General features: G+C 37.8%; 1 protein-coding gene across 5 annotated transcripts in view; it reads left to right on the plus strand.

Moving 5' to 3' along the window:
• Positions 1–13,071, plus strand: part of YAF2 (YY1 associated factor 2) — an 89,884-nt gene that overhangs the window by 511 nt on the left and 76,302 nt on the right. For 2 of the 5 annotated variants that reach the window (XM_045184124.3, XM_024575399.4), the window contains exon 2: positions 347–472. In XM_045184124.3, the coding sequence (XP_045040059.1) occupies positions 347–472 (126 nt within the window). Of the gene's footprint in view, positions 1–2; positions 142–346; positions 473–2,080; positions 2,981–4,434; positions 4,695–13,071 lie in introns of those variants that run through there. The other 3 variants (XR_006653317.3, XM_053921612.2, XM_053921611.2) reach the window with 3 other exon arrangements.

Here is a 13,071-nt window from a genome sequence, read left to right on the forward strand (position 1 = left end):
ACACGGGCAGCAGGGAGAGAATGAGGGCGGCGCCGCTACTTCGCGTGAGGGGCCGGCGCCCGCAGCCCTACAATAGAGCCGCGATGGCGGCGGCAGAGCCGTAGCCAGGGGTGTCAGAGCCTCGGTGGTGGCGGCTGCAGCGTAAGACCGGGACTGCTGCCGCGCTCGCGCCCTCCTCCTTCCTGACTCCCCTCCCCCTCCGAGCCCGAGCGCTGCGCGCCGGGGGCCGCGGGCTGGGGGTCTCGGAATTGGGACAGGGGGCGGGGCGGGGGTGGCCGCGGGCCGCGAGCCGGGCAAGGCCTGCTGGTGACCCTTCGCGATGTCGTGTCCGGGTTGTGTCTTGCAGGCCGAAGCGACAGCCGAAGCCGTCCTCGGATGAGGGTTACTGGGACTGTAGCGTCTGCACCTTCCGGAACAGCGCCGAGGCCTTCAAGTGCATGATGTGCGATGTGCGGAAGGGCACCTCCACCCGGTGAGTCCAGAGCCTGCCCGGGGCCCCGCGGGCCGCCGGGTTGCGGCCAGAGGAGGCCCTTGCGGCTGCCGCCCCTTCTCGTGACACTCGCAGACCTGGCGGGGAGGAGGCCAGACAGAGGTGGTGGCCGCGATAGGAATTGGGTCAGATTGATCGCGACGCAGGCGATGGTTTGCGGTGAAGGGTAATTGAAGAGTGTAACGTTTTTTGCTGCCAAGAGAGAATAAATTATTTAAGGGAGGCATTGGCTACTGCGATTTAATTCGTACCCCTGGGTGTAATGCCCCCCCTCCCATTCCGGGTATAATAATGTTGGCTGCATTGTTGTTAGTGTGTAGGAATCAAAGAAACCCTGAAGACCTCTTTAGGAGCAAAAGATGTAATTTAATTTCGTTCCTCAAAAAAAAAAAAAAAAGTATCTGATTATATAATACACAATAGATTTAACTTCCTTTTTTAATATAGATGTCTGGAAGGGTCAGATCAAGGTTTTGTTTAGTGTTTATATTCCAATTCGCTAACATTTTATAAATAGATAGTTGGATGTGAGCCCAGGCACGGACATATTTTTGCTAAAGGTATCTGAATATCTTTAGATTGATCAAATGGCAATCTAATAGACTATACAAATAAGATTAAATGATCTCTGCCCATTTTCAGTCTTCATTTTACTGTAAACTTAGATAACTCAGTCTTTTAAGAAACACTTAATTAAGTGGATAAAGAAAATCATCCAGGAAATTCAAAGTCAGTGATATTCTTGATATGCCAGCACTTAGTTACAGAGTTTCTTCGCCTTTGTAGGAAAGTAGGCTTTAAATTAATTCGTTATGATCCTGTTATTTATAGCCTGATATTTAGATAACATGTATTTTGATACTACAAAGTCTGTTACAAACTAAATTATCACAAGAGTATAAGCATACTGATATGATATACCATCTAAAAAAAACACTGATACAGTATTGACAGTAGGTTCATATTCAGTAAAATTAGATTTCTAAAAATAAGATATCTAGATTTTTAAACACCATTCAGAGCATTTTATAAAGTTTTAAAATATAGATTCAGATATGGTTGGCAATAATTTAAAATTTTAAGATTTGCTTAGTGAAGCTAGCTGCTTTTGACATGTCTTTTTGTAAATCATAATATGCTTTTTGCATATTCCCATTTACATTGGGTGAAATATGAGCTTTTTCATGAAATCTTTTAAAAAGCAACTTTCAAACATCTTCAGAATTCAAGGGAATGTAAGAGAACCAGTTAATAAAAAAGTACCTATTTGCCAAAATGAATGTGGTTACTATTTTTGGACCCGTGATTTAAGCATTTTTGAAAAGCAGAATATCTTTATATTTTTTTGTCTGTTTAAGGTTGGATTTGGTCTAGATTATATTTATATATCTATATTAGTACCTTGTACTTTTTAAAATGCTCAGTAAGCAATCTTCAGAAAATCTGGGTTTTGGAGGCAGGAACTTTAAAGTGGAGACAGTTATTATAATCTTAATCTCTGGTACGATATTGTTGCTTGTTGTTCCCTCTATTTTCTTGTAGCCTTTAGAAAAATACTGAAACTAGAAGAGCCTATATGTTTATTTGCAGGGACAGCAAGGAAGGGGGGAAGCTGGTGGCCTACTCCACAGCCAGTCTTGGGGTTAGAGGAACCCTGAGAAATAGAGTAGGTGGTGGCAGCTCAGAAGAGAAGAAACAGGCCGACTACCTGGCACCTGGAAGAAGAAGGAATATAGTGCACAGGGGAGTTGGCCCAGGACAGACAAGTGGGCCTAGTTTAAAAGAGGCTTGAGGCCCACATGGGGGCCCCTGACATTTTTTACCAGTACATCTGAGCTCTTGTAGATCCAATTTTTAGTGGATTACTTGAGGAGGACTCAGAGAAGCATTGTCATTTGGATTGAAACTGAAGAGGCTCTGGGCAACTCACCAGAAGTCTAAGGGACACTCTGTTCCTAAAAGTAAGTGTTCTGCACTACAACCCTCTCGGCTTCTTCCTTCCTTTCTCTGAATTGTCTCTTCTCTTTTGATTTTGGCCGTGAGTTAAACCTAAGAGCTCTAATTTCTCTGTCTGTTATTTTCCTACCGCTGTTTCTGAAAATCAGAATGGAATCCATGTTTGGGTAGAACAATGGAGCAGGGCTTTGTTAATCGAGCAGATACTGATTACACCACAAAATATTGCCCTCTCTGGTAATGTTAGAAAACAGGATTAGAGGCCTGCAGAGTACTGTTGAGAAGCAAAAGTTTCAGTAGTTGGAAGAAATATGTCTCTATAACGGACATGTTCTACGAGCAGTTAAGGCAATTTCAAGGATAAGGTTGAGGATTACCAAAGCTGGATGGCTGCAGAGCAGAAGGATGCAGGTTGCTAACGCCTTGTTTGCAACCGAAGGGACTTGAATTCCTTGGGTCATACTGACCTTTGAACTGATTCTGTCTCAGTGCCAAAGGGGAGGCCAAGTCTAAGCCATCCCAGACATTTGAAAAATCTTTTCTTTCTAAACCTCCAGAGAAGAGGGAGTTATGGTCTCCCTATAAAGTCTTCACTGACATTTTTATTTTCTTTAAAAATATCTAGTTCAAATGCTTTATATTGCAACAGAACCTCATTTCCTTTGGCTATATCCTTGGTACGTCATGTTTTTCTGCAGAATAACTGCATGGAATGAAATGAGGTTATATTCATGGCAATAGTTTAAAATAAAATGTGATTTGATGTTTTAATTCCTAAATTGATAAATTATATTCTTTAAATTTAAACAGTTGCTGCAGTTGAATTTTAGTTTGGTACTTGCTGGCCTTAATTTAAATTTTATTAACCTTTTTTAATCCAGAATCTAAATAACTACATAATTCAAGTACCTCAGATTTTCTACATTTTCTTTTGTGAACAAAAAAATGATAAATGTTAAAATGACAGGAAGAAATTAAAAAAAAAACCTATGGTGACAAATTGTTATCAATGGTACTGTGTAGTCTCCTTAGTTCTTAAAGACAGTGAGGGTCTCAAAGGTAAACCCAAGAAACTAAGAAATTAAGAACCATTCTGACTCATCACAGAAAATGAAATATTTAGTATAGTGTGTGTGTGAGGATAGTACAATGTGTGATGATTGAGTTAGATTAGTATCTTATTGCCACTTTTTCATGCAGGGATGGAAATTACTGCTTAATTCAGATAGCAAATATTAAAAATGATAATTATGAACTGTGATCTAAATGAGAACCTGTAAAACATCTAGTTCATAGCAGGCTTTCTAGTGTAATTTCAAGTATAACTGGTAATATTATAATCTTCTCAGGCTAAACTGAAATAGATCCTTTAGATTCCTGAGATGTTATTTTAGAGAATGATGAAAAAGATTTCACATAGTAGAAAGAGCACTAGGTATTGTGCTGGGAGTCTGGCAGCCGGGGTTCTTCTCTTTTCAGCCCCTTCAATACCCAGCATTCAGAAATGTTTATTGAATATCTTATTTTATACAAGGGCTGAGCTAGGTTTTGGGAATACATTGGTGAGCAAAATACATGTTTTGGTTTCTTCTGTAAAATTTCACGATTTTTGTCAAATCAGAGTCACTTTGAATTATACTAGATTTTGTACATGAGGTAGTATTAGTAATTCTTTCCTTTTTGTGTGAGCTGAAGAGGTAAAATTTACTCATTTAAAGAAAATAGTTTTTCTAACTGAATACAGTGTTATGGTTAGGATCTTATTGTTGGTAAATAGAAATGAATTATTTCAGCTTCTATAAAATGTAAAAATTCACCTTTTAAAGAAACCTCAAAGAAACCAATTATCTGATAAAACTCATTTCAGTATCATTGTCTTTTCAAACTTGCTTCCTATCTTCTAATTTGAAGTTTGGCACAGATTCTTCTAGACTTTTGTGAATGGGAAAAAAAAAATTGAGGACCATCTAAGTCAGTCCGTTTTTCAGATATGCAGAGTTCCTGAGCCTCCCTCATCTGTCTGAGGAGCCTTTCCAGCTACCACACAGTTGTTCAGAGACTCCTTATTCTAGGAGGTTGGTTGGTTTGTTTGTTTTCTTCCCTATATCTTTGATGAGAGGAGTTACATGGGTGCAGTGTTTACAGAGAAATTTTGAAAATGATTACATTTGGGTAGTCTAGAGTAGTGGTTTTCAAAGTGTGATCTGAGGAACTCTGGAGTTCCCCTTTGTGATCGTTTTAAGAAGATGGTGAGGGTCAAACTATTTTCATAATCATTCTAAGATTTTTTATGCCTCTTCCACTGTGGTGACACTTGCAGTGGGGTACAGAGGCAGTGGCGGGTAAAACTGCTAGCCTCTTAGCTGAATCTAAGCAGCTGTTCCAAATTGGCATGTTCATCGTAATCTTTACTACCGTGAACATGCAGCAAAAATAACGTCAGTTTCACTTAATATCTCTGATGAAGCAGTAAAAGCTACTAATTTTGTGAAGTCTCATAAAATATTGTGAAGTCTTTTAAATATTCTGTCTCATTATCTAGGAAGTACATGTAAAGCACTTTTACTTCATACTAAAGTAGAGTGGTTGATTCAGTGGAAAGGATTTGTGTAGTTGTTTTAGTTGCAAAGAAAACTAGTGGCTTCCCCCCCCCCCCCCCCCCGAAGAACATCATTTTTACTTGAAAAAATGCCTGGAAAACTATGGTTGTTCAGACTTGGATATTTAGCAGATAATTTCTCAAAAGTGAACACAGTGAGTCTGTCATTTCAAGGAAAACAATTGATAGTATTTGTTGCCAATGATAAATAATGAGCTTTCAAGTGAAAATTAGAGTGTTTGAAAACTTCTAACCACTACAGTGAACTTAAGAACTTCCCAATACTTTAAAGATGAGCTTGTGTGGTAATGTCAGTGAATGTAGTTTCTGATATTTTATCATGAAATTTGTCAATATTGGGAAGATCTCTGTATCTCAGTGACCCAGTATTTCCCAGTAACCTATGTATGTTGTTACAAAACCATGCATGGATATAATCCATTCAAAGTAGTAAATAAACCGGCGGGCTTTAAGGGAACACTGTGAAAACTTCCTTGATGTGGTTTCAGATTTCACATGCAGCTAACCTTTGAGAAACAACTACTTGTGTTTTTATGTCATACCAAAGAAGAATATCCACAATTATCTGGAAATGTCACAGGTGGGCGCAGGTAACCAGGTTCTTGGTGATCGCAGACAAAGAATTGAACTGAACACAGAGTTTAAAGAGAGAGAGAGGATTTATTAAACGGTAGTACACTCCACAGAACACGGGAGTGGGCCAACTCCCAGCAGAGATTGACCTCGGGCTGGAGGGATTCTGTTCTTACAGGGCGGGTCTTTCCTGGCTACTTTTGGTGGGCTTTTTTTGTTCATGGACACGTTTTTTGTACACTGTGTACAAAAAACACATATTTTAAACCTATTGTGCGTGCGGTCTCCCATGATTTTCCTTGATTGACCACTGGAGAAGAGGGTCGCACAATGTTAATGTAGTATAATGCCATTATAATGAAGCAGGGGTCAAGTAGCATCTTCTGTGATGGTGCATTCATGAGTCACCATGATTCAGTGCGTTTCCAGAGAGCAGGAACAACTGGTCTTTAGAACAGGGTCTCTGTCCTGTATGGATGTCCTTTATCTTTGCCCTGGGGAACCTCGGGAGTTTCCTCCTTCCTATCTCCTGCCTCAACTTGGCTATTAAAATACGCCTCCCTATTTCAACTACATATTTGTGTGAGTCCAGTTTTCTTCATATTCTTGAACCAAAACATCGTGCAACAAACAACTTGAATGCAGAAGTAGATATGATAATCCAGATATCTTCTGTTAAGCCAGATGTTGAGGTTTTCAAAAATAATCCAAATGCCACTCTTCATGCAAAGTTATTTTTGTTTAGGAAAATAGAGGGGTTTTTTTATACAAAATATTATTTATGTCAATATGTGATATAGTTTTGGTAGTTTTTAAATGTGCTAAAATACATTTTTTGTTTTGATTTCTAATAAAGTGTTTTATTTCTTGACAAATAAGATCTACATAAACAAAAGCTCTTTTAACTTTTGATAGTGTAAGGAGATCCTGGGACCAAAAATTTATGAATTGCTTGGTCTAGAGTTTTACTAACTTGGTTTCTACGACAACAGGTTTACTTCAGCAGCATTCTTTTCCTTTCTTTAGCCTTTGTTGAATAGACATCTCTGATAATGTAGTGAACTAATTGTTAAACTCAGTGGCTTAATCTCAGTCTTTCTCTGTCACTTCCCAGTATTTGATATTGGTAACTTTTTTTTTTTAATTGAAATTCTTCTTTTCATTTGTAATACTAATTTTTCCTAGTTTTCCTTTTACATCTCTTAAAATCAATTTCTGCCTACCCCAACTTGGCTTCTTCTCTTTGTATGTGGCACAAACTTTCTGGAACCTAAGCTAGAAACTGTCATTGACTCATTTTTGATACTAACTCATCATCATCCCTTATGTTCAGTCTTTCTCTGGATTTTTTCTCATATCTGTCCTTTTCCCAATTTTTGTAGCTGTAGTTTAGAAGCCCATATCATTTCTCTTATGAGTTATTGGACAAATCAGTCTTTATCTTCAGTATATATGTTTTTGAGAACTATGTAATTACGTTAGCTCTTGTATTAAAAAGTAAATAGAGACTCTCCATTTACTCCTGAATAAAGGTTGAGCTCCTGAGAATGGTATTCCAGATAATAATAAGCTATTCCTAAACTACTTTCCTAGCTTCATTTTCTGCTGTGTGTACCAACCAATTGTATACTGCATTAGCAATGAAGTATTTTGATCAGCTAGTACTTAAGAGAAACTCTCTGGGATTGCCCTCAGCCCCAACTCTCATATTGACTTGTTCTATCTGTGTGTGTGTGTGTGTGTAATTATTCCTACATAATTGCCATATTGTAGTATTGTCTAGATATGTATCTGCCCTACCAGGTAGGGTCTGTCTTACTCACTTTGGTATCCCCAGAAGCTAGTAAAGTAGACGTAGGCATTTAAACTTTTTCAATTAATGTTTTTTTTTTTTTAATTTGACTGTTGTAATTTGACATCTGGCATTGCTTTTCCAATAACTGTGTTTTTAAAAATATTATCAGACTATTTTTTCATAATTTATACGTATATATTAGTTGTTTTAACATTATTTTCACAATTTTGCTTTATATTTTGATGCTGTATTATTTGATTAAAAGCACAATTTTTACAGTTAGGCTGGTAACTGAGATGAGTGACTCTGAGTTTTAGTTTATCTTTAAATGTGACAATAGTATTTTTATAGCACAATAATGTTATAACACAATATGTTTTATTAAAATTTTAAAAAAGATTTTATTTATCTTTAGAGAGAGAGGAAGGAAGGGAGAAAGAGAGGGAGAGAAACATCAGTGTGTGGTTGCCTCTTGAACTCCCCCATCTGGCAACTCAGCCCACAGCCCAGGCATGTGCCCTGGCTGGGAGTCCAACTGGTGACCCTTCGGTTCATAGGCTGGTGCTCAATCCACTGAGCCACACCAGCCAGGGCAATATATGGTTATTTTGAAGATTAAGTTAGAATATACTTGAAGAACTTAGCATGTCTTACTTTTTCTATTACCATACTTATTTTTATTTGTTCTAGTCATGTATATTCTTAAAAACATGTATGAAAATAGAAAATATACTTTTCTTCTCAGTTTTTGAACATTTTTTTAAAAGATTTTATTTATTTACTTTTAGAGAGGGGGAAGGGAGGGAGAAAGAGAGGGAAAGAAACATCAATGTGTGAGAGATACATCAATCAGTTGCCTCTCATATGCCTCCCTACTGGCGACCAGGCCGGCATCCCAGACATGTGCCCTAACTGGAAATTGGACCGATGACCTTTTGGTTTGCAGGCTGGCTCTCAATCCGCTGAGCCACACCAGCCAGAGCAGTTTTTGAACATTTTTAGCTATTTTAAGTTGACATATAACATTATATTTGTCTCATGTTTTATTATTTTAAATATATGAATACCTTAGCATTTTTAAGGTTTAGCTTTGGAAAGTTGTATGTTTATTATTTTTATTATCTCATTTACTACCACTTATTGAGGTCTTGTTATCCAGACTATTGCAATTTATATAGTATAGCTAAAAATGAGAAGTATTCTGCTGAAGTCAAGAAAGAGTACAGATAGCATATTATAATATTTTATTTATCTGCTAAATTATAATTCCCTTTTGAATTAATTTTTATTTTTTAAATTTTTTGGTGTGTGTATATACTGTCCCATTTAAAAAATCTTTATTGTATGTTTTTCCATTTAGACCCCCTATAATCCCCTCCCCCCAGCACTGACCACATTGTTGTCCATGAGTCCTTTTTCCTTTTTGCTCAATCTCTCTACCTCTGGTCCCCCTCCCCCACTAGCTGTCATCTGTTCTCCATCTATGAGTCTGTCTCTGTTTTGCTTGTTAGTTCAGTTTGTTAGATTCCACATATGAGTGATATCATATGGTATTTGTCTTGTCTGACTGGCTTATTTCACTTAGCATAATGTTCTCCAGGTCCGTCCATACTGTCACAAATGGTAAAATTTTTTCCTTTTTTTACGGCTGAGTAGTGTTGCATTGTGTAAATGTCCCATAATTGTTTTATCCACTCATCTATTGATGGACTCTTGGGCAGCTTCTGTATCTCCGTGATTGTAAATAATGCTGCAGTGAACATAGGGGTGCTTATATTCTTTTGAATTAGTGTTTTGGGTTCCTTCAGATATATTCCCAGAAGTGGGAATCTGGGTCAAAAGGCAGATCCATTTTCAATTTTTTTGAGGTATTTCTGTACTGCTTTTCATAGTGGCTGCACCAATTTGCATTTCCACCAAGAGTGCAAAAGGGTTCCCTTTCTCCATATCCTCGCCAGTACTTGTTATTTGTTGAGTTTTTGACAATAGCCATTCTGGCAGGTGTGATAGTATCTCATTGTGATTTTAATTTGCATTTCTCTGATGATTAGTGATGTTATGCATCTTTTCATATGTCTGTTGGCCATGTGTATATCCTTCTTGGAGTGGTGTCTATTCAGGTCCTTTGCCCATTTTTTACTTGGGTTGTTGGTTTTTTGGCATTGTTTTTAAGTACTTTATATATTTTGGATATTAACCCCTTATCAGATGTATGGGTGAATATGTTCTCCCATTCTGTGGGTTGTCTTTTTATTTTGTTGATGATTTCTTTTGCTCTGCAGAACTTTTTAGTTTGATGTAGTTCTATTTGTTTTTATTTTATTTTATTTCCTTTGCCTGGGGAGATACATCTGATAAAATACTGCAGTGATCAATGTCTGAGATTTTACTGCCTATGCTTTCTTCTAAGATTTTTATGGTTTCAGGTCTAATATTTAAGTCTTTGACCCTTTTTGAATTTATTCTTGTGTGTGGTGTAAGAAGGTGGTCTAGTTTCATTTTTATGCATGTATCTGTCCAGTTTTCCCAACACTATTTATTGAATAAACTGTCTTTTGCCAATTGTATGTAATTGCATTGAATCTATAGATTGCTTTGGATAGTATGGACATTTTAATGATGTTAATTCTTCCTGTTCATGAACATGGTATGTGTGAATTAATTTTTAAAGTTAAGATAGTTGATATTGAGGGTCTATCAAAAACAATAGGATATACTAAAACAACATAGACAGAGATTTGTAGTATTTGAGATTGTGTAATTGAAAAATACTGTATTTTGCTGTATAATGCACACCCATGATTTTGGTTCAAATGTTCAGGAAAAATCTTTTAATTTTTTTATTCAATTGTTTATTTATATTTAGGTACTTGTTTTTGTATTATAAAGGAATTTTAGCATATATTTTTAAATATATTATGGTATAAGAGATTTATGTAACAAATAATTACAAAACAAAAGAACAGATACAAGGTTCAAGAAATTTTATGCTTCATTGCAAGTTCATCATAAGAACAACAAAACAGATTATCGTATTCCAGGGTATTATTTTGCATACGGATATCGTTATTGCTTTCTAGAGTTACACTTCTAACACATAAGCATAAATAAAAGAATTAAAAACATTTATATAGATACAGAATTAGTACTCTCCATGTATAAGGTTCATCTTTATGTTCCCCTCAAAAATTTGGGCAAAAAGTGTGCATTATACACAGCAAAATACAGTAGTTTAGAATGAAGAGTTTTCATATGTTTGAGCTATACTGAGTTTAAAATTAATGGAGCTTACCCTGGCTGGTGTAGCTCAGTGGACTGAGCACAGGCCTGTGAACCAAGGCGTTGCTGGTTCAATTCCCAGTCAGGGCACATGCCTGGGTTACAGGCCATGTCCCCAGCAAGGGGTGTGCAAGAGGCAACCACACACTGATGATTCACTCCCTCTCTTTCTCCCTCCCTTCCCCTTTCTCTAAAAATAAATAAATAAATAAAATTAATGGAACAAATTAAATTGAATTATAATGAAATTTTTACCTTCTGATTGAGGTAGTATTGTTTAATCTCTGAACTTAATACTTTTAAAGATAAATAAATTATACAGATCAGCAGACACTGAACAACTACAGAAATTGGCAGACATTAAGAAGTACTTCATTGTGTACTTCTTTACTACATAATTGTCCATAGTCAGGCTAACAAGATTAGTTGCTGATATCTTTTTAAAAAATTATATTATACTGAGTATGCTACTACAGTTGTCCCAATTTTTCCCCCATTGCCCCCTCTAGCCAGCCTCCCCTCTCCCTTAGGCAGTCCCCACACCATTGTTCCTGTCCATGGGTCATTTGTATAAGTTCCTTGACTACTCCATTTCTCATGCTGCACTTAACATTCCCATGGCTATTCTGTAACTACCTATTTGTATTTCTTAATCCCCTCACCTCTTCACCCATTCCCCCACACACCCTCCCATCTGGCCCTCTCTGTATCCATGATTCTGTCTCTGTTCTTGTTTACTTTGTTTTTTAGATTCAATTGTTGATAGACATGTATTTCTTGTGATTTTAATGTTCATAGTTTTGAGCTTCCTCTTTTTGTTAAGTAAGACCTTTAACGTTTCATATAATAATGGTTTGATGATGATGAACTCCTTTAGCTTTTTCTTGCCTGGGGAGCTCTTTATTTGTCCTTCGATTTCAAATGATATCTTTGCTTCACAGATATCTGGCTGTAAGTCCCTGCTTTTCATGACTGAATATTTGTTGCCTGTCCCTTCTAGCCTACAAAGTTTCTTTTGAAAAATCAGCTGACAGCCTATGGGAACTCTTTTGTAGGGAACTCTCTGCTTTTCTCTTTCTGCTTTTAAGATTCCCTCCTTATCTTTAATCTTTGGCATTTTAATTATTATGTGTCTTGGAGATGGCCTGTTTGCATTCATCTTGTTTGGGACTCTCTGCATGTCTGGACTTACATGTCCATTTCCTTCACTAAATTAGGGAAGTTTTCTTTCATTATTCTTCGAGATAGATTTCCAACTTCTTGCTCTTTGTCTTCTCTTTCTGGAACCCGTATGAGGCAAATGTTGAAATCCTTGAAATATTCCCAGAGGCTGCTTACACTATCCTCTTTTTTTTGGATTTGGTTGTTTTTTGCTTTCTTATGTTCCAAATCATTGATTTGATTCTTGTCTTCACCCACTTTACTGTTGTTTCCCTGTAAATTGTTCTTTATTTCAATTACTGTATCCTTTGTTTCTGACTGGATCTTTTTTATGCTGTTGAGGTTCCTCACTAAGTTCCTTGATCATCCTTATGAATAGTATTTTGAACTCTGCATCTGATAGGTTGCTTATCTCCATTTTGTTCAGTTGTTTTTCTGGAGTTTTGATCTGTTCCTTCATTTGGGCCATGTTTCTTTGTCTCCTCGTTTTGGCAGCCTCCCTGTGTTTGTTTCTATGTATTAGGTAGAGCTATTGTAATTTCTTGTCTTGGTAGCATGGCCTGATGTATTAGGTGTCCTGTAGGATCCAGTGGCACAACCTGCCCCATCACCCAAGCTCGGTGCGTGAGGTGTGCCTTTGTGTGGGTCGAGTATTCCCTCTTCTTGTAGTTGAGCCTTGATTGCTGTTGACAGATCAATGGGAGGGATTTACCCAGGCCAGTTAGCTGCAAGGACTGGCTGTGACTTCTGACCACTAACCTCTACCCTCCATGGATGATCAGCCGTGTGGGGGCAGGGTAGTGATGCTCTCATGTGGTCTGTAGCTGTCAAATGGGTGCACAGGTTTTAGGGTTTCTTTTGTGGTACAGGCTAAGGTCAGCCCCCACCTGTGTTTTGCCTAGGGCCACCCTGTCTGAGCTAAAAAGCCCTCTGAGATGGTGGCCACTTGTACTGGGCTTGGAAATTCCCTGGCAAAGCCAATTTGTGAATCTAGGATGGCTGATGCTAGTGTCAGGCCTGGGGCCACTTAGCAAGAAGAATCAGGGAGGAGGGCTCACTGAGTCTGGCTCTTGCTGTGTTGAGAGGATTTAGGAAGTTGTGAACATGGAGGCAAGGCCAGCCATTCATATGGAAAAGCAGCTCGGTAGGGCCTGTAAGTTGGATGGGACAAAGTCTCTAGGGATTCCCAGGGCAGAG

This window comes from Desmodus rotundus, chromosome 3 (assembly GCF_022682495.2).
Source record: "Desmodus rotundus isolate HL8 chromosome 3, HLdesRot8A.1, whole genome shotgun sequence".
Classification (NCBI taxonomy): Eukaryota; Metazoa; Chordata; class Mammalia; order Chiroptera; family Phyllostomidae; genus Desmodus; species Desmodus rotundus.